Below are 22,896 nucleotides of genomic sequence, written 5' to 3' on the forward strand. Positions count from 1 at the left end.
AATCTCTTCTAGTCTGCTGGTTTTTCTTTGGCTGTGTTTAGAAAACCTCAAGCATAATTTTAAATACTATATTTTAAATACTAATCTGAGAAGTGATGAAATAAATAATTTGTTTAAGGAGTATCCATATTTAAGACCGGGAAATTGTGATCCCTTGCTGTAAAAGTAATAGTTGTGCCATCGGGGTTTTTAAATCATTTGAAATAGACTCCAACATCTTCAAATGTGAAGCAGGTTCATAACGTCGTGATGACGCAGAATTCCATACAAAGATCTGATTGAAAAGTGACTGTCATATGTATTTTTAAAAGTTCCATTTTTAGAATTCAGGTGAATCCAGCATGCAGTGGACGAGGGATACATTAAAGGGGATTGTTAGAGCAAGGAGGGGAGTACAGGTAGTCCCCGATTTACTAACGCCCACTTACGAACAATCCGCCGATATGAACGGCATGGATTCTCTGTTTCCATGGGAACAAGCCCCCCCAAAAAAATTTTCAAATTGGACTTTTGTTTTTGAGAAAATAGATTTAAAAAAAAAAATCAAAGAAAAGATGGCTTTTAAACTTGTATAAACAGGTACAAAGGGCAGAGGTGACACAGAGGCGGACACTGGAGGCACAGAGGAGGTACAGGGGACAGAGATGGCACAATGTTCTGACTTGAGAACAGATTCAGGTTAAGAACGGACCTACAGTCCCTATCTCATTCGTTAACCGGGGACTACCTGTACTTTTCTTCATTAGCTATGGAGCTCAGTTTGGGGGGTTGCTGTTAAAGGCAGATTGCTTGGAAACATGAAGGGAATAGCTTTTTAAGGTTGGAAGGAGTTGTATTTGAGGAAAAGAGGAATTGCTAGGTTATGGGGTTGAGGGGCACAAAGTGTGTGTGTGTGTTAAGTGTGCTGACAGCTGTGGCGGCAAAACTGTCACAGCTGAATGTGTACCATAATTTTTAGTTGCATTATGATACTGTGCTACATTATTTACGCTCTATTGAGGCTGTTAACAGATATGCAGTTCTGATTTTATTACAAGGGAAATACCCCATCATGATCCATGGGTTGTTTCTGCTATGCAATGATTGCTGCAGCTGAACTGACAAAAACTGGCTGGATGAAGAGCTGAATCATGCTGGAACTGGCAATGCGCTGTGACCTCAGGCTCTGCCTCTGTGTCAGTCAAACCACCAAACTTGTTCCATTCATCCGCTTTCAGGTGGCTTTCATGAGAACTGATGCCTTCCATTGATCCTTCTCCTGACACATTAGGGTGCAGAAAAAAGCTGATATAAAGCATAAATTGCTCTTATTATTATGTAGTGTTTATTATATAGTGCCAACATCTTTCAAAGCACTGTACGGAGTATATAGTCTTGTCGCTTAACTGTCCCTCAGAGGGGCTCACAGTCTAGTCCCCACCATAGTCATATGTCTATGTATGTATCGTGTAGTGTCGGTATTGTAGTCTAGGGCCAATTTAAGGGGAAGCCAATGAACTTATCTGTATGTTTTTGGGATATGGGAGAAAACGCAGACACTGGGAGAGCATACAAACTTCATGCACATAGTATTTGGCAGGGCAATACTACTGGTAACTTTTTTTCTAAATCTTGGAACAATATGGTAGCAAGATGATTTTGTTGCGGATTACAATACAATCAACACATTTTCTGTTGGTGTTAGGGCCTATACTTTGTATGTAGAGTTTAAGGATGGAAAAAAGTGTTATTTTCCATTCTAGAATGAACCCCTCAATTTACAGTTTGTATATATACCCATGGTAGACTCATCAGGAAAACTAGTTAGAGTAATGGTTGGTGGACCTGTGATGTAAGAGGGGTGACTGCTGTAATTCATCTATAAACGCATTTTACAGCACTTCTGCAGATAAACTGGCAAGTCTTTGTGCTCGGAGCACATTCATCTATGTTGCGCTGTGACACTACTGTTTCCCCTTGTTTTCTGTCATGACAGCACAATAATTGTGCTCCTATAGCGGCCTGAACCCTAGAGCTTCAGCAAACCATAGTCATATGTTATGCTGGTCATGTGACAAGGCTGCCTAATAAAGCTTTTCCACTGTGATTGGAGATGATCAACGAAGTTCAGTTTTATCAAATGTGAAGCAAATTTTGTAGCAATTTGTATATAGCAAAGCAGGGTTTTATTTGAACCAAAGTTCTCTTTTATTCTTCAAATTTTCTTCAGAAAGTTGGTGATAAGTGTAGATACAACATCAGACCATCACTTCACATTAAAAATGCCTGGCAAATGCAGGCATTTTTAATGTGAAATGATGGTCTGATGTTGTATCTACACTTATCACCAACTTTCTGAAGAAAATTTGAAGAATAAAAGAGAACTTTGGTTCAAAAAAAAAACCCTGCTTTGTGTGTATATGTGGAATCTTGAAGATAATCTTTAGGGGTGGAACCACGCTACTTTTTTATCCTTGGCAATAATAATTTGTATATACCGTAGCTTAAAATTGGACCAGTCAAGGGCTGCTGGATTGACGCATGTTGAATCTATACACAGGTTCTGACTAAATCTGCATTGAGTTGGAATATTTTAAAATTCATTGATCATTTCTACAGTGCATTTATCTTTTTCTGCTTCATCAGTAAACATAAAGGGATAATACTGTATCTTAAAGAAAATACAAACAGCTATTAAGCGATACATTAAACATAATGGGAATTGATAAAGAAAGAAAAATGTGTTTTTTTATATATAAATAAAATAAGAAAATTGTTAAACAAAGGATATAAAAACGTAAGTAATCAAACCCATGTATAAATGATTGCCTTTGTGGATTTAGAAGTGGAAATCAAGCGCATAAAGCAGTGTGTGTAGAGATTTTTCATTAAATGAAGGGCACTAAAAACAAAATATAGTGACGCTTATTTGAGGTCAACGTAGATAATACATACTATGCTGTACACCCACGTTTGTTATTCCTGAAATTGGGAGAAACATGAGAATAGTTTGAGACCTATATGTAAACAATTTACAATAGTATTATCAAAATAACTGTTGTTTTCTCATTTTTGATGCTTTTTCTTGAATACACCCATTTATAAAAATGTATCTTGAAGGTATGCGTAAGAACACCATGAGTATTTAGCAATTTTTTACATGTAATAAATTGATTTTGCATTTGATTATTAGCTGAAGCTTTCTGTACACAAAATAAGGAGCACCAAATGACACACAAATTACTCTATAAAGAAAAAAGAAAATAAGCATTTCTCATCCGGTCTTCATTTCCGAGTGCTTACCTTTCATCGTCTGATGCGTAACACCTAAAGTACCGCTCACTGTCCATTACTTCACACCCACCTTTTTCCACCCATTACCTAACATTCACCATCTCTCATCAGATGCCCAACACTATCTCCTTTCTATTCAACTATTTAACTCTCACTCAAGCAAATGCTAACTCCACACTGTAGCAATGAAAACAAAACCTTTTATGATACCTAAACGGCACACTGCTAAACTGTACAGCATTACAATGGTTATATTGCCCTAAAAAAAAGCACAATTCAGTGTATTGAAGTATACTTGTTAACCAGCCAAGGGCTTATACCCATCGTCTCTGCCAGGTTGTATAGCTGTTCTACCACTTTCTTCTTCTAAAAAGTACAAGACACTACCTGAAAGCTGCAATCAAGATGCAAAGTTGGAGGCACAGTTGTTGTTTTTCTTTTTTTTTTACCATGTTGCCAAGTTTTGTGCCTACATCCTTGTTTTGGTTGTTCAAGTATTTCGGTTAAATCTACAAAACTTAACAATGCACCTGCATTTAGATTTGTTTTGTTTTGTTCTGTAGCACCCCCCTCCCCCATAAATACTGTAGAAAATTCAGTTTGATGTTCTCATTAATGTACAACATTTCAGCCTGCTGCAATGTTCAGCCGTGACTTTGTTTGCTGTTTTAGAGCAACCTGGAGAGAAAAGGATTGAATTTGTCCTCTTGTGTTACAGATTCTATGCTTCACGCCTTTGACTCCGTTGGACACAGTTTAGGCCCAGGTACAATTAACTCTTCCTCTTCCCAAACCTTTCCTGTCTGCATAGCTCCCCCCTCTCTAGTGCAGCAACAATGCGCCCTCCTTCCTTGCATATGGCTACCATGTTGGGAGGCATTGAGGCCTGACCACACACTTAATGCTCACACCATGAAAAAGCTTTCCATGAAGCAGAAGGAAACTTTAAAAATACCTTTGCGGACTTCCAGTTCCAGCAAAATCAAACGTAGAATCCTGGAAGTAAGCTAAGCTTTCTGTATTTCGGCTTCACAACTCGACCAGCAGGCCACACTGTGTGTTAAACGGGATGATTTTTGCCCAAAAAAAATATTAAAAATTGTTTCAGTTTCCTGGCAGCCTCAGTCCTCCGGGAAGTGAGTGTACTCTGGGCAGCTCAGTTTAAAAAGACACTAGCAGTAATGAAACTCTAGCTGCCATTGGTCGTCTCTTTCTGAAAATACATGAATGCCAGGCTGACAATGCAAAGGCTTCTGTACTCTGAGTCGATGACATGGGACAGGAGTGGGCATCAGGTGCTCTTACTTTACTACCATGTCACTCCTTACAAGTGTATTCCAGGTTTTTTAATCTATTGGAGCCGGAGGAAGCCAGGGAACTAGTATTTTTAGAAGGAAGGTAGCAGTATCAGCCTGCATATTTCTCCCAATACATGTTTACGTTTTAGTGCTAATGGAAAGAGATAACTTAACACATCAGTCGGCATCAATATTTTAATGCTTGATGGCTGATGGAAAGTTAAACAATCTGATAGACTCTAATATCTCTTGGACTAAAGCAGTGAGATTACCAGAGGGCCATCAGTCCTCATGTACTTAACTGTATCATGCAGAGTGAACAGGGTGGGAGGAAACGACTAGCAAGCAAATTGTCCCTCCTAGAACACTGCTGCCACACTGACTCACGCTTTTTACTTCACTTCAATGTAAGTGCAACTACTTGTGTCTAGGGTTAATGCAACTCCTCCATCTTGTTTAGTAGCATACAGTAAAAAGAAGCCAGCAATGGTACCTTCCATAAAAGGATACAAGAAGATAGTGACTTCACACTTCACCTAAAATACTACTGTAAGCGGATTGACTCTTTAAAATCTAAAAAAACTGAAAATAAAAAAGCAGATCTGTCACTACATGACAGCCTATGTTTGACACAAAATGATTCAGCATGTCCATTCACTGGTTAACTCTAGTAGCTTCCAGTTTTTAAAATGGCTATGCTGTGATCATGTCTCAGTTTGGGCCTGATCCAATTCACCATTTCTCAGAAGTTTTCGCCTTGTAGATAATTCTTCATCTTCTTTTTAAAATAACTTTTGCACTCTGCAATGGGACAAGTACAAAAATGTAGGTGGAAATGTACTGCTAACATTTTTCGGAGTATTTTTTTGTTTGCTGTGGCTTTTAAACGGCATTTTATTTATAACTAGTTAAAGGCCAGCCTCTTGAAAAATGGGCGCTAGGCCTGGGCCACCACCATAACGCCCACGCAATGCGCACACAGCTGCGATCGCAATCTGCACATGCCCACGACACAGGTACGTACACAACCCATGCACAGTCGCGACCCACGCGCGCTCACACATCTGTGCACACGCTTGTCCCCCCTCTGCTGTCCGAGTGCCACACATGTGCACAAGCCAGGACACGGGCACAGGACAGGATTATTATATAGGATGTGAAAATATTACCTACGAGGAAACAGAAATAGTGAATTGGATCAGGCCATTTAAGTTTTAAAAACGGTTAGTCCATCTATTTAAGTTGTATTACTCTCTGTGTCCCCAGTGGAGAGACTCCATCACTTCCTCTGCTGTCACCAAAGATAGGTTCCAACCCTTCCCAACCCTATAGAGTATTAAAAAAAGATTTGTTTGGCTAGAGTTCCTCATGAATTCCACATTTTTCCTAAGTCTGCCAATAAGGATGTGTTCAACATTTGCCTACCAAAGGATGCTGCCTTCCAACATGCTTCTCTCCCTTATCCTGACCCCTTTGCCAGATATGCCCCCCTTTTTTTAAATCCTTTGCATTCTCTAGCTTATTCCTGTAACCCTTGGCACCAGCCCTGCAGAGCCTCCTTGCTTTTCTGCTGCGCCGCGTCCTCAGAGCAATTTATCGGCCAGCATGAAACTCTTTAGCATGTGGGATGTTTTTCTGACTTTTTCCTGCCATGAAGCTGCATTTGCTTTGTTGAAGCTTGGCTGAAGAACCTCCAGTTTTCTTTGCATAGATATGTTACACTAGTGGATTTTTAGTAGTTGGTAAAGGAGAATTCTATTAGTTTCTTGTCTATTGTATTTATTTATTGTTTTAATTTTAGAAGCTGAAGTTGTGTAACTTGTATGTCTAAATGCTATTTAACAAATTACAACTTCAGTTTGATGAGTAGATAGTTAAGCTTAGGCACGAATGATTTTATTATACATTTAGGTTTCATTTACACATGCTGTATATTCGGGCGTATAAGACGACTGGGCTTTTAAGACAACCCCCAACTTTTACAGTTAAAATATACATTTTGGGATATACTCGCCCTATAAGACTACCCCTCTTGACTCTTGGACATTTGTATACTGTACTGTATGTACAGGTGCTATACTGTATAAACAGGTACAGATAACGGTGTTGTACTGTATGTGGTACCTAGTATACAACAACCAACCAATCACGGCAAGCAATGTATTTTACCGGCGATTGGCTGGTTGTTGTGTACAAAGCCTTCCCAGTGAGGTGCCCCCTCGCCTTGTCATCGGGACCACGTTAAGTCACTTCTTTCCAGGAATCTTGATGAGTGGATTTTCGATTTTCTTCTACCATACTTGTACAGCACCGCCCTTGCTGCTTTCATATGGTCATCGCATACGGTGGGGATGCGGCCGCAGACGTTGTTTTTGAACTCCCCCCACCGTACGCGGCAACCGCAGATTCTCCAGTCTGGTTTGGGAGTTTCAGCACCTGCCCTATAGGACGATCAACAACTTTTGAGAACATTTTCATGGGTTAAAAAGTAGTCATATACGCCAGAATATGCAGTATGTCTTTTTGAACACCTGGCATGTGCAAGCTGGCTTTAACCAGTTGTAGATAACCAGTTGTGAGGCATCTACTAGACATTTACTGTATGCTGTTTCTTACTGAATCTCTGCAGTGATTTCCATGGAAACCAGTGTGGCACATCCACATGTTCACAGTTGAAGGGAGTTGCTATTCTCCTCACACTGGCTTCTTTTTAACAACTTTCGATAGCCACACCTTTGAACTGTTCTTTTGCATTCTTAGCACACTGTCATTTATGGAATTTTTATATACAACTGCTAGTCCCCTTAAAGCGGATCCGAGATGAAAAACTAACTATAACAATTAACTTGTCTATATATCTTATCTAAAGTGCAGATAGTTTGCACAGCAAATCAGGCTGCAAACAGCTTCAACAGTTTAGGATTATTTATTCCTGTGATACAATGAGAGTGGCCATGTTCTGTTTGTGATCATTACACACAGGCAAGCTGATCTGCATCTCCAGCCCTTAGCCAATGAAAACTTCACTCCCTTCTCCTCCTCTTTCCTCCCCTCTGCCTCTGAAATCTCTGGCTAGTAACACCTCCTCTCCTCCTGCCCAGACTGAGCTCCCATAAGCCCTTGCTCCATGGATCTGAGAGTGCCAAGGCAGTGGAGAAGCTGTGGGGGAGGCTTGTTTAGTTTATAGGGAATTAGAGTATTAAAACAAAACAAAAAAAGTATTGGGCTTGATGAATGCCCTGTAAACCATATGAAAGGAACACAATTATGCAATGAATAAACGTTTATCTCGGATCCACTTTAAAGGGCCTCCGAGCTCAAGTTAAAAAGGAAAATAGTACTCACCCGGGGCTTTCTGCAGCCCAGTGCTGGTCGAGAGGTCCCTTCTTCCGCGTATGACGCGGCTGATATCACCACGCCGGCCGCCTTTCGTCATCCTGGCGGCTGGCGTGAAAGTACTGCGCATGTGTGATTAAAGTGCGCATGCGGCGTACTGCCACGGCAGCCGCCGTGATGACGCGAGGCTGCCTGGCGTGGTGACGTCAGCCGCGTCATACGCGGAAGAAGGAGCCTGACACTCGGCCCAGTGACGCCGGGCTGCCGCCGGGCAGCCATTCCGGAGCGGGGCCTAGGAGAGGAGCCAGGACGCCGTCGTGGGACCTTTCGAACAGCACTGGGCTGCAGAAAGCCCCGGGTGAGTACTATTTTCCTTTTTAACTTGAGCTCGGAGTTCCTTTAAGAAAATGTTCACTTATCAGGCACTACTAATTAGCATAACAAAGGAAGCCTAAATAGATTAACAATGTTGTGGACGGTGCTATTAATCTGCTTATCGGGATTTGGTGTATATTGACTGTTGCGTTTTCCAGGATAATCCAGGCTGCATACAAAAACAGTATAATTTTTGTATAAAGTGTATCCGCACCCTTTATAACATAGGCTGGTGAATTGTACCTTGCCTGGTAATAATTTGTGTTTCCTTATATATATAAGTAGAGAAACAACATCATTTTTGTATTTAACCTTAACCTTTTAATTTATCCTTGGAGCCTGGAAAATATATTAATGCAGACTATGATCATTCTATTTACAAGATTAGGAGAGTCAAAGCTTACCTTCACCTGGGGCACAAAAATGGCCAGAAACACCCTTGGCCAAGCATACGTGTTCAGGATTCGTATTACTACTAGACGTATGTCAAAGTAGTTAGCCTGTACCTGCATTACCTGCCAAACTGTCCCCTCTGATATAGCCACCTTGAAGTTTACCTTTTGCACATAGAGAGTTACAGTTTATACCAGCCCACACACATAGCTGCCTTAGTTGTGTTTAAATTACAAATATGCCTAAAATGCTTGCTCTAGGGCTGGTAGAGTCCATCCGTTTCCTTACTGTCAGTTCTTTGTAATCAAAACATGTAAAAGTTGATAGAAAAATACAACTTTTTGGGGGATAGAGGTCACCATGAAGTTAGCTTATGTTATTAAAAATAAACTAGGAAAGATTACATAGTGCGTAAACTTGATGCTGAAATCCAGAAATTATTATTATCCTGTTTCTGCTTCCCCAAAGTTACATTAACTCTTAGTTTTCAATGCAGAGCCTGTGCTCCTAGGACCGTCGCTTAGACTTTCCTGTGTTCTCCATCCTTTGTTGTGACAGGCCACTTCATTATTGTAGAGTCCTCTAGCCTTATGAAGCATGTTATGGGAGTGGGCATGGCTTGAGCTGCCAGTCGCCCTCCTACAACAAGGCACTATTGGAAAGGGGCACAGTCCGGACTGCCTGTCTGCTGGAGAGTGCACAAAAGAATCTGGCAATCCTTTGGACCAGAAGAGTCCAATCATGTGACTGTTGGCTTTATCCTACAAATGATATATACTTTTTATTTTTTTCTCAACACAAATTAGGGTTTTGGGGGTGATACTTGTTATCAGTAATTGCTTTATTTTCTATGCATTTTACAGGGGAATAAAATAAAAAAAACCACAATTTCTCCAATTCCATTCCCTATAGCTTTAAAATGAGCAATGCTACTATAAATAAAACCCTTACACTTTATTCACCCGTTAGTCCTGGCTATCACAACATTTTAATTATGTTCCTAGTACAGTGTATGGCGACAATTTATTATTTGGAAGTAAAGGTGTATTTTTTCTGTCTTGTGTTGTTGTTTTTTTTTATCCGGTCAATAATTACATGCCCTTATTTGCTAATATAACAGTACTATACCTTCATGACATACATATTAAAAAAAACTCCCTAAGATACCTACAGTACATACACTATCCTGGGTTACCAGGAAGTGTTTGGGTTCATGTCCATTCCTTCCAGGCACTGCGATTGGATCAGGGAACATCAGTTCCCCTTCACCAATGGCCGCCATGTAAAAGACGCCAGGAACCACTGGAAACACTGGACGCGTATATGTGTCCAGATAGACCAGAGTGGCTCCTATCTGGATGACTATAGTCATCCAGATAGAATTCTGGTAAGTGGTTAAATGTTTTGTAAAAGGTGTACTATAATCAGCTCCAGCCAAGACTTGTATTTTCCAAGTAATTTGCCATATTGTTATTGCTGTCTGCATTCTTTCCTGGAACTTTTCCTTAGAAGTAATTAAAACAAAAAGTAAGGTAAAGCCCAGTAGACACACATCAATAAAAACCTGAGATTCCTCTATAAAGTATTTATATAGCAATGACGAAACCGCAAATGCTACAACACTTTTGACACCATCCACTATTAAAGTGCCATATATACTTGGAGATAAATTGATCCTCAAACTGTTGCCCCCCCCCCCCCCCCCCACACACACCTGTGAAAAAAGGCAAGACCTACCATTGAGCTGACCTCCCCAATATCTCTCCCCAGCCTACATTACAGATAGCACGTGGAAGCATCATGTGACTACAATGAAGTCTCAGTGCTTGCATGATGAGTTGTAAGGAGATGCAAGGACTACAGACATTCTTCCAATATGCACTCTGCACCCCAAAAACTCTCCAACACCTGCTATGCATGGGGGTCTGGGGGGTGTCCATATTGATCTGCTGCTGCTTCTCTTGGGTGCTGATGATAGTTAAAATATTGGTAAGGTAATATTTACTATAAACTTACCCAGCCCATATTCTTACCCTAACCTCCCTTTCTGATAGCGAATACTAACCCCCTCCCCCCGCATCCCAGTGCCTAACACTATTCACCCCTCCGAAGAAACTCTTTCAGTAAACTCATCTATACTACCAAAAATGAAGGAGCCAATTGGCTTTAGAGACTACAAATACCGCATTGCCTACTCAAACTACCCCCTATCTAATCTGTCCTAATAGCTGATCAGGTATCTACTATTGGGCACACTGTGCACCAAAATCACTGACTGGGTGCCTGTAAGCCAGCATTTGCATTGAGAGTCTGAGAGAGTCCTGCTGCAAAAGGTGCCCAAACATCTTGATCTGACATGGGGTGACCTGCAAATAAGCTGAATCAGCCTCTTTACCAGTGCCAAGCTTATCTGTGAATATATAAAGTAAAAGTTTTCGTTGGAAAGGAAATTATGAAGGAGATATTAAATAGACATTCTGTACTGTGTGTCTGATAAATAATTTACAGATTGCCAGCATATTCTACAAGGAAATATTTTACTATGAAGGACGCGGGAATTTCCCTGAGATAGCATACTGTAATACACTGTGAGATCATAAATACGATATAGTAAGTTTATAGACCTTCCTTGCGTAGACTATTCCAAACATCCAAGAAGATTTCAGAGGCTGCCAAGATAAGTGGAGAAAAGCAGAACACAACAAGCAGAGTTTCACCTGGAGCAAAGGTAGGAGTAGGCAGCTTTTGTCTCTGGGAGGTCACATGACTGAAGAATTTTCATAATTGTCTCTCACCTGACAGGGTGATGGGGAGCTGGGGGCCAGGAGGGGAAGGAAGTGACTCATTCCGTGTTAATAATGCTCCAGGGCAGAAATTAGAGGGATTTCTCTGCTCGTTGTATAAGAAGCTCACCTTTCACGAACGCTTGGAATTCAACTCGTGCTCTAAAAGCTTTCACTACCCCAAACGGTGATTCACCGAGAAAGAGTGCGAGATTAAAACAATTTCACTGTGAAAGTTCTCACACCCTGGAAAGAGAAACTGTCTAACAGCTCAATGTTTTTATTACTTGGTGACTTCTCTTATGAGTTTAGAAAAAATGTCCCTGGTACGTCTTTATTTTCGGTTGGACTTGATGGATGAATGTCTTTTTTCAGTCTAACTATGAAACTATGCTCTCAGCCTAGCTTGCTAGCAATAAGGATCTAATTAAAGCAAACCTGAACTTCAAATTAGAAGTCAAAATACACATACACATGTCATACTTTCCTCCCGTGTAGTCAACTCATCAATCTCTTTAGCCTCTCCTGTATCCTATTTTGTCCACTGTGATCAATGGAATTCTCCGTCCTCCATTTTGGAGGTTGCCCTGTAATGCTAGGTACACGCCATACAATTTTCTGGCAGATTTACATGCCAGGTGGATTATTTCCAACACGTCCGATCTTAATTTTGATCGATTTTCTGTGAGAAAACACGGAAAAGCCGCCGTGTGTACTGACAGCAAGGCGGCTGGCTCCGCGTCCAGCGCGGCGGTTTGTATGCAGCAGCATGCGTCTGATACTATGATGGATCGCGGAAAAGCCACCGCATGTACGGGCAGCAAGGCGGCTGTTTCCGCGTCCAACACGGCGGTTTGCACGCAGCAGTGTGTGTCTGGTGTGGCTGGCTCTGTTGGTTCACCTGGAAGGAGAGCTACACGCCCGGCCGCCAGAAGTCAGGACCTTTATGCCAGCTGGAGATGGATCAGCTGATCAGGACGATCAGCTGATTCCTGCTGGACTCCTGGTTGGCTGAGTGGCTCGGGCGGGGCGGCAGAGTCCTGCAACTATATATACAGCTTGCTTGCCAGTTGCTGGTTGTCTGCCATTGCGAACACTTACGTGGAAGCATTCAGACCATAGTCAGATCCTACAGTGTGTTAGAACCAGGAGGACCTGGGAATTCACACTAAGCCAGATTACTTCTATTTATTATTGTATTATTCAGACTAGTTCCAGGGTGTAGAGACCAAGGACCTCACACCCAAAGACTAGGGAACTGCATTATCATTTGTGTTATATTCCAGACTAGTTCCAGGGTGCTGAGACCACGGACCTCGCACCCAAGACTAGGGAACTGCATTATCATTTGTGTTATATTCCAGACTAGTTCCAGGGTGCTGAGACCACGGACCTCGCACCCAAGACTAGGGAATTGTATTATCATTTGTGTTATTCTCCAGACCTGCTTGTGACGCCCATCTTCCAGGGGTCACTAGTCACCGGGTTTTCTTGCTATTCAGCCTGAGACTCCGCCCCTTGGAGGTCTCAGGCTGCTGCACTTCCAAAGGGAGGTATTTCTCATACTGCCAAGGACCACCTGCTCCTCAGGTGGTCCTCACTCAAAGTTATTACTGTTGCACCAAAAACTCACACTATATAGGTGTCCAGAGGTTAGTATTATTATCGTATGTATTATCGGTGATTCTGCAGATCATCAATAATCGGGTATATATCTGTATTCTTGGTGATACTGCAGATCGCCAATAATCAGATTCTCTCTGCGTGCTGACACCGATCGTTACATTTTCCAATCAATTTTCTGATCAATTTCCATAGAAATCAATCGGAAAATCGATCAAAATTCAGATAGGACATGTTGGAAATAATCGATCTGACAGGTAAATCTGTTAAACTGTAATATCAATAGGAAAACATGGATTGTACCTTGTTCATCAGTTGTTTCAGTTTTAACTGACAGCTGACATATTTCAGTTCTGACAAAATCTTGTCAAAACTGGAAGGATTCGTTGTAAGAAGAAAATGGTGAGATCCTGAACTGATGGCGAGTTTCATTTGCAGGTACATCATGTGTTTATTTTAAATAATTTTACTTGGTTCAGGTTCACTCATTTTCCTTGTGGATTTAGAAATTAGATTAAGAATGCATTGGCTTTTTGCCAGGGCAATGTGTATTTATAATAATTAATGTGACTGGTGGGAAGGGGTTGTGAATGGGGTAATATTCTTGTCTTTTGTTCAGTCTGGCGCTTAGCTGGTAGTAGAAAAATCTTACATGTATCTCAAAATTGGTGAACAACTTTTTGTACTGCAATTATTTAGGAAAGAAACAGCTACCAACTCGTTATTATGAGCAGATTGCTTTCATCCACCTCATACCATAAAAGGTATCCCAGTGGATCTATACCTGAGGGTCCGACGTAATTGTTCCAACAATGCAACCTTCTGATAGGAGGCTGCTAGCCTTAGGGATCGATTTAAATAGAGTAGATATTGTGACAGACATCTGGTGAATGCTAATAGACAAGCCAATATGAGCACCAGGATGCCCATGCTACATTCTAGTACTATTGACAGATCAAGGGGCGGAGAGTTCTTTGAGGATCAGCACCAAATTCAGTGCACAGCCCAGTACAGTTCAGAGCATGTGTGGGATTTCACAGGCATATTTGCATGATAGAGAGGGAACAAGGCTGGAGGGTAGGAGAAAATGCTGGAGCGAAGGACACAATGCAAAGGTGTCCTTGCAAGGCATCAGCATGAGGAGAAAGATGGAGGTGCTACTGCAGATATAAATGTGTGTCTGTTTAAGACACTACAATGTGCCATATGTAAACTGTGTGTGTTCATCTAATTGTACACAGTGCATAGACTACATATATATGTACACTTTGTTCAAGGTGTGTGTGTGGGGGGGGGGGGGGGGCGGGAATTACTCCTTATGAATCTTTTTAATACTTAAAGAGACACTGAAGCGAAAAAAAAATATGATATAGTGAATTGGTTGTGTACTATGAATAATTACTAGAAGATTAGCAGCAAAGAAAATATTCTCATACTTTTATTTTCAGGTATATAGTGTTTTTTCTAACATTGCATCATTCTATAATATGTGCAGATTACACAACACTCAGCATTCAAAATGAGTCTTTCAGAGCAGTCTGTGAAGTAATGACCTCTCCTCCAGCAGAGAAAAAGTAAACAGTTTACTTACAGTTGAGATAATAAAAGTCAGATAACAGCCCTCTCCACGACTAACTTAGTCGCAGAGCTTAATGGCTTGTTTGCATAGAGATAACAACTGGAGTTTCTCAACTCTTCCTGTACTGGAAACAATTAGACTGATGTATCTGATCTTAATGTTTTATTTCTTAGCTGTACTACACATACAAATCATAATATCATAATTTTTTTTCCGCTTCAGTGTCTCTTTAATGCATTTGCTGTTTATATGATTAATAAAATGTTATACTTTTGATTATAGAACTGATTGCTTTGTGATCAATTGATTCATACCCCTCCTACAGTATTATCTCTCAGTTTTGTTTATCTTTTTCTAGTGCACATCATATGTGCGCATAGGGAAAACGCCATCATTCTTCCTCTACATTTGCAATGTATCAATCGATGCAATTGAAAGGTCCTATAAAGTTGTAGTTAATGGGACAGAATCGCAATTGCTCAAAAAGGCAAAAGGCAATTCATAAGGGATTTTATAGGAATCATATTGCACTGATAACAATGGAAATCCACGTTGGGCGCTGTTTTGCTTCTGCAGGTACAGGGAAGCTTCAGCGTGTGCAAGGTACCAAGAATTCTCTTCAGTACCAGGAGATATTGGATGAAAATGTGATGCAGTCCGTCACAAACCTGAGGCTTGGGAGACGTTGGACCTTTCAACAGGACAATGATCCCAAGCATACCTCCAAGTCCACTACAAGTCCACTTACAAGTGCCCATTTGATTTAATTGTAAACAAGATGACTGAACTAATCAAAATCAATGTCAAACTGGCCAAAACACTCAATTTCAGTGGGGGTTGAATAATTTTGAACACAACTGTAGGTGATATTTTTAATCTTGTTCATAAAATGCCTTGTAGACCAGCAAGCAAGAAAATACTCAAATAATTTTGATAGTACTTTTCACCTACTTGTTAGTACCTTTTTCATTGCTGAAAATTTATTTTAAATAGAAGATGAAAAATTATCACCTAGGAGAAAAAGTGAATTGCATATTGCAAAAAAAAAAAAAAAAGCACGAAAAGTCGGTATAAAAAAAATATCAAACCTTTATTTTCAATATTTCTTACTTACTGGTGACAAAATTGTTTTTAAAGTGTTAAAATATCTCCTGGGAGAACTGAGAAAAGTTAAAAGAATAGGGGGCCTCTGTTTCTTGCCATCATTGCAAGCAGTATGGGGATTCTCACAAACTGGGACACTGAAAAAAACAAGCAATGATGGGCGCAGTCTATTCAGATCTATTGCTTTCAACATTTTAAGCCCACAGGGTTGAAATTTTTTTTGCATCTGAGCAACTTTCACCTCCCATTCATTTGCTAATAACTTTATCACTACTCGGCACAATGAATGGATCTATATCTTGTTTTTTTCGCCACCAATTAGGCTGTCTGTTGGTGATACATTTTGCTGAGAATTAATTTATTGTAAATCCATTTTAACAGGAATATTAAGAAAGAAATGGAAAAAAATCATTATTCCTCAGCTTTTGGCCATTATAGTTTGAAATTAACCACCCTGACGTTCTGATAAGATCGCCAGGGCGGCTGCGGGAGGGTTTTTAAAAAAAAAAAAAAAAAACTATTCCATGCAGCCAACTGAAAGTTGGCTGCATGAAAGCCCACTAGAGGGCGCTCCGGATGCGTTCTTCTGTTCGCCTCCGGCGGCCAGAAGTAACACGGAAGGCCGCAATGAGCGGCCTTCCGTGTTTCGCTTACCTGGTCGCCATGGCGACGAGCGGAGTGACGTCATGGACGTCAGCTGACGTCAGCCGCCTCCGATCCAGCCCTTAGCGCTGGCCGGAACTGTTTGTTCCGGCTACGCTGGGCTCGGGCGACTGGGGGGACCCTCTTTCGCCGCTGCACGCGGCGGATCGCCGCGCTGCGGCAGCGATCAGGTAGCACACGCGGCTGGCAAAGTGCCGGCTGCGTGTGCTGCTTTTTATTTCATTAAAATCGGCCCAGCAGGGCCTGAGCGGCAGCCTCCGGCGGTGTTGGACGAGCTGAGCTCGTCCAGACCGCTCAGGTGGTTAATATATGCTACCATAATTAAAACCTATGTACTTTATTTACCAATTTGTCCCGCTTATTACACTATTTAAATTATGTCCCTATCACAATATATGGCGCCGATATTCAATTTGGAAATAAAGGTGCATTTTTTCAATTTGCGTCCATCACTATTTAGAAGCCCATAATTTAATAAATCATATTGATATATTCCTTTGACATGCATATTTAAAAAGTTCAGACCCTTAGGTAACTATTTGTTTTTTGTTTTTTTTTATTATTGTAATTTTTTTTTTTTATTTAAACTTGTATGTGGGTATCTTTTGGTGTGGGAGGTAAACAGGGTTTTTTAATGTATTAAAATGTATTTATTTAACACAAAGTGTGTTTTTGGTGTAATTTGCTATTTGGCCACAAGATGGCCAAAGTCAAAAAGTCCTGGGAGCGATCGATCTCGCTCCCAGGCAGAAGAAAGGAGACCAGAGCTCAGAAAAGCCGCAGCGTCTGAAGAGACGCTGTTGGCTTTTCTCCGGGGGGGTCCGATCAGCGAAAGGGATTTATAATCCCTTTCACTGATCGGTGAGCTAACGGCCAGCAGCGGGGGCGCGCACGGGGGGCCCGCGGGAGTGCGCACAGCCTAACTGGACGAATATTTTCGTCCAGTTAGGCTGAAGTGGTTTTAATATTTGAACTAAATTATTCTTGATCAGTGGACACTGGGTTGTCACAGAACAATGCTATTCAGTGGGATTTGTAGACTGTAGGGGGTTACATAATCGGGAACAGAATTTATGTATGGGGATGTGCAATGTATTCATGCATTACGAATAAACTATGATGATAATTATCTGCTCCATAAGAGGCTGACACTAGAGGGAGCATAATACTTTAGCCAACAGTCGGGATGTGTCTTTTGCTGTGGGCTCTACAACCTTATTGAGAAGAATGTATTTTTTCTGGACAGTAACTTATTTAGTGCTCTAAAGGAAATATAGAGAGTGCACTGTGCACATGAGAAACCGACATGGAAACAGAAAGGAAGGCAGGTTCTGTACAGTTACTGTACTGTATAGTTACTGCTCAGTTTCACAATGCAGTAAACACAGAAAGCGCTGATTATCAATACACCGGAACTTTGAAGCATTCACAGATGAGTTTTAGAAGACACTGTATTAAAATATAATACTGAATAATATTGCTTATTTTTTTTACAATATTAATGTATTAATTATTTAGTCAGTATTTTTCCATTGTAAAATTCTACCTCACCCCGATGTACATTTTTTAAAATTTATTAAAGGAGGCAATATTCTTTCGTACTGGCAAGTGATCTCTGCTGAACATTAGTTTACTGAGAGTTGTAAAGCCAGTAGTAAATATAGCTGGTCTCCCAGAATTCTTTGAGATGGGGGGATTCAACATAATAATCAGCCTAGGCTAAGCCTCAGTGGGGGCCGAGGCTAGATACCAATAGACGGCAATATATAGCTATAGGATGTGTTTCTGGTGCTGAAACCAGCATATTTAACATGAAAGTGGGTATTACGAATCATTTACTGCATCCTACTGTATGTTGTTATGGTTCCTTTCTAAAAGAAGGGTAAAGTGAGAAGAATAATGGAGGCTGCCATATTTATTTCCTTTTAAATGATTGGGGATGGCAAGCTCTGGCCCCCTTAAAGGGAGGATCCAAGGAAAAAAAAAAGTTGTACTTACCCGGGGCTTCCTCCAGCCTCTGGCAGTCGATATGTCCCTCACCACAGCTCCGGTGTCCTTGTAAGGTTGGCATCTACTGTGAACGCGCGGCCATTCTGCTGGTGATTGCGCTCACGTGGTCTGGAGTGTTCTGCGCAGGAGCTGTACTTGCGAGGTCGGCATCTGCAACGGAGGTGACCCCGGGACACCGGAGCTGTGGGGAGGGACATATCGGCTGCTAGGGGCTGGAGGAAGCCCCAGGTAAGTAGAACTTGTTTTTTTTCCTCAGATCTTTAAGGACCAAAACCTTTTTTTATTTTATTTTTTTTTTACTTCCTGATCACTGTGATTGATCGCTGTATGGAACTCTTCTGTCTTTAGACATCAGAGGTCTGTGTCGGCAGGGGCGCGCAATCGCTTCCTGTGCAGGTAGCTGCCTGCGTTAAAGCTACGCCGTATCAGGCTTAGGCAGCCACAAATAGTTTTAAGCATTGGTGGTCCCAAACCGGTTTTAAACCATACCAGTTGCCTGGCAGCCCTGCTGATCTATTTGGCCGCAGTAGTGTCTGAATCACACCAGAAACAAGCATGCAGCTAATTGAGTCAGATTTGACAATAATGTCAGAAACACCTGATGTGCTGCATGCTTTTTCAAGGTCTGTGGCTAAAAGTAGTAGAGACAGATGATCAGCAGGATAGCCAGGCAACTGGTATTGCTTAAAAAGAGATAAATATGGCAGCCTCCATACATCTCTCCCTTCAGTTGTCCTTCAAAGGAAACCTGAAGAATTAAAAAAAAAAACAAGTTTCATTACCTTGGGCTTCTGCCAGCCCCTTGCAGCCTTCCTGTGCCCGGAACGTTAAGAAATGATCCTCCGGTCCCCTGCCGCGGCTCACTTTTGCTTTGTTGAGCCACTGTCGCCTGCGCGGTCCAGGCCGCGCACATCCTTGTTCGTGTACCTGCCGCCAGGAGCGTACTGTGCAGGTGCAGTAGAGATTTCCTTGTATTGCGCAGCACACGCCAGCTACAGGAGCGCGTACCAGGGCCATGCAGGCGCAGTGGATGTCGACATGCAAGTCGGTGGGAATGAAAGTAAGCAGCGGCGGGGGACCGGAGGTTTGCTTGGTAACATTGCGTGCACAGGACGGCTGCAGGAGGCTGTCAGAAGCCCCAGGTAAGTGAAACCCATTTTTTTTTTAGATTCTTCAGGTCCGCTTTAAGTAGCGTCTCACTAGGACATTCTACATTAAATTGAGCATTCCAAGTTTTAAAGATGTTAAATTCTGATCATTTGCTGCAGCCTGTTTGTTTAAACCAGTGGGATTACTCAAGGTTTTTTTTTCATTACACTTTGTAAACTTTTCAGAAGTGTTTTCAAAGTTTATTTGCAGCGCTCCTCGTGAGTCATAGACTATTACAGGCTGCATGTTACTATCCGCCATCCTCCCTCCAAGGAGGAGGTGAAGTAGGAATTTGTTTCTGTTTATGGAGTGATTAGGGGCCCTGACAAGGTGTTCAGAGTTGCTTTATGGCCAAATTCATATATGCAGGAAAGAAAACCGTTGACAAGAAAAACAATTTTTAAAAGCATGATGGCAAAAATCCTACATGCACAGAGCCATAACCAAATCAACTATTAAACTGATCTGAGGTACCCTTGAGTATTACAGGGGTAGCCAAGATCTTCAAAAAGAGCATTTAGGCTTAAAGAGAAACTCCAGTGAAAATAACATCATTAATAAAATTGCTTATTTTATATTGCTAATATTTATAGTTACAAAGTACCCAGCAAGCTCCTGGTGAACCTGAACTTCTAGGAGAGTGTAAGGGGCTACAATGGACCAAAAAACCCTCTTACTAAAATGCTATGGAAAACAAACATTTGCCTTCTTAAAACGGAAAGTATTTGCAATTATTTAGGTTGGAGTGAGTTCTGGAGAGACATCTTAGAACTCACTCCAACCCGAATAATTGCAAATACTTTCTGTTTTAACCACTTCCGGATTCCGAGTGGTTTGGCTGATCAGAAATCAGGCACAGCGATCAGACTTCCCCCCTTTTTTCCCCACTAGGGGGATGTCCTGCTGGGGGGGTCTGATCGCCACCGCGCTGCTGTGCCTAGCGGCCCCCCTCCGCAGCACTAGTCCTCCCTCTGCCTCCTTCCCTCTCTCTCCCGTCCCCTGTGTGCGGCGCAGGACGGAAAGCCGTCCGGCGCCGGATAGGATAGGCTTTAGCCTATCAGATGCCGGCGATCCCCGGACAATCAGAGGCCGGGGATCGCCGATCTCCTCTACGGTGCTGCTGCGCAGCAGCGCCGTATATATGTTAACACCGGGGAAGATCTTCCCCGCGTGTTTACATTTACCCTGCGAGCCGCAATCGGCTCATGCCATGTTTCCATGCACTCCACTTCAGGATTCAGGGGCGTAGTTAAGCGTACGCAGAATCCTGAAGTGGTTAAGAAGGCAAACTTTTGTTTTCCATATTTATTTATTTTTTTAGGTTCCATATTTATTTATAGATTATTTAGTCAGTGTTTGCCCATTGTAAAATCTTTCTCTCCCTGATCTACATTCTGACATTTAACACTGGTGGTAACATCTTTAGTTTTGCCAGGTGATCTGTATGAAATGTTTGTTTACTGAGAGTTCTATACACAGAGGGAGATACTGTATGCTTGACAGATGGAGTAAGCCATTATTTTCCACACTGCAACAAGGTATGAGGACCAGGGTCATGACATCACACTGTGGGAGTGGTTTTGCCACAATACATACAGATGTTCCTGATGACCTATCCAAGGAATGTAAAGATTTCTTTTAAAAAAAGGGAATATCAGATACTGATTCGGATGAAGTTCAGTCTGTGGTTAAAGTTCCTCTTTAAAGTGTACCTGCAGTGGGTAAAACCGCTAAAGCAAACATGTCCACAGGGTGCTTGTAAAGTCTCTCAAACCGCTTCATAAGTAGGATGTATTGTTGCACCATGAAGGAACAGTAAAAATTTCTAGCTGGCAGAAAACCAAGGTACAATGGGTTTGTCTTAAAGCAGAATCCTAACCCAGCCACTGACATATCTCCCTTTCCTCTTCTTTTGGGAGAAGATAGGTGGGAGATGCATTGCTGGCTGGTATGTGGATGGGGAGGGGTAAGGTTCGACTTTCCTATTAAAGCTGAACTTCCTGTTGTTTGGTCATATGGATACTGAGGAATCTGCAGAGGTGTTCGTGTACTGAATCTGCAGAGGTGGCATACTTACTACTAGGGTGGTTATCCCCAGATAGCCTTTTAATAGGCTATCGGGGATATGTTTATATACAGATGTTACAGTGAGAATATAAATTTTTTTTTAGAAAATGTCGAAAGCAAACTAATTGCAAGAAAGCTCAAGAATGTCACTTGTGATTAGGGTTGCCGTGGTATGCTGGTATTGATTGATATAGTGGTTTGATTGTGCATGGTAATCATACCATTCACAATCGCGTTTTACCGGTTTTTGGTGGGGCAGGGCAACGCAGCGGCAGGGACGCAACGCAAAGGCGGGCGCGCGAACAGCAGAATATATTCACTTCGCTGGGGGACCTGCGTGCGTGTACTACTTACTTCTTCCTACACCCTGTCCTTGCGTTCCATCTCCCTGTAACAGCACCCCTGGGCGCTATCAGGGCTGTGGAGTCGGTCCAAAAATCCACCGACTCCGACTCCTCAGTTTAGGATTCCACCGACTCCGACTCCTCGACTCCGACTCCTCTAATTTGCATATTACAATTTTGTTGATTAAAAGTATGTAACATGACATTCGTCTCTTAACTGCCAACGCTTAGGAATTTTACAAGACTACTGAAGTGAGAAGGATATGTAGACTACTATATTTATTCCCTTTAGACTAAAACTAGTCCTGGGTAAGAGTACTTGTAAAAGGTACAAACCGGAACAAAGAACATCTATCAGGCCCTAGGCAATGTAACTGTGGGTACATGTAAGAGTGATGTGCAGGTACTCTGCAGGGGAATAAGGAGATTCTTCCTCTATTACACATTCTTCATGCACAATCTAAACAAGGTTTATGGGTGACAGACAACACCTCTGTGTTCAATGTGCACAGCATTCTCAGTGGATTCCCTGCAGCTCTGTGGGGAGTGCATATGTAGAGTATAGTACTACTGTGTAACAAAGTAAACCTGAGACAGATGAAATAAAAGTTTTATACATACCTGGGGCTTCCTCCAGCCGCCTTCAGGATAATCAGTCCCTCGTTGTCCTCCTCCACCACCTGGATCTTCTGCTATGAGTCCAGGTACTTGAGCCAGTCGGGCATGTGCGCATGCACACACTCCGCCGCCAGGAGCATACTACACCTGTGCAGCACTGTTGCGCAGGTGCAGAATGTTCCTGGCTGTGGGAGTGGCATGCGGCTGGACAGCACTGACTGGCTGAATTACCAGGACTCATAGCAGAAGATCCGGGTGGTGGAGGACAGCGAGGGACTGAT

The 22,896-nt window shown here is 41.9% G+C and overlaps 1 protein-coding gene across 7 annotated transcripts in view; it reads left to right on the plus strand.

Moving 5' to 3' along the window:
- Positions 1–22,896, plus strand: part of ST3GAL3 (ST3 beta-galactoside alpha-2,3-sialyltransferase 3) — a 516,482-nt gene that overhangs the window by 226,676 nt on the left and 266,910 nt on the right. For 5 of the 7 annotated variants that reach the window (XM_068239478.1, XM_068239477.1, XM_068239483.1 and 2 more), the window contains exon 3: positions 3,992–4,039. The exons of the other annotated variants lie outside the window; for them this stretch is intronic. In XM_068239478.1, coding sequence (XP_068095579.1) covers positions 3,992–4,039 — 48 coding nt within the window. The remainder of the gene's footprint in view (positions 1–3,991; positions 4,040–22,896) is intronic. 7 annotated transcript variants of the gene reach the window in all.

Source organism: Hyperolius riggenbachi, chromosome 6 (genome assembly GCF_040937935.1).
Source record: "Hyperolius riggenbachi isolate aHypRig1 chromosome 6, aHypRig1.pri, whole genome shotgun sequence".
Classification (NCBI taxonomy): domain Eukaryota; kingdom Metazoa; phylum Chordata; class Amphibia; order Anura; family Hyperoliidae; genus Hyperolius; species Hyperolius riggenbachi.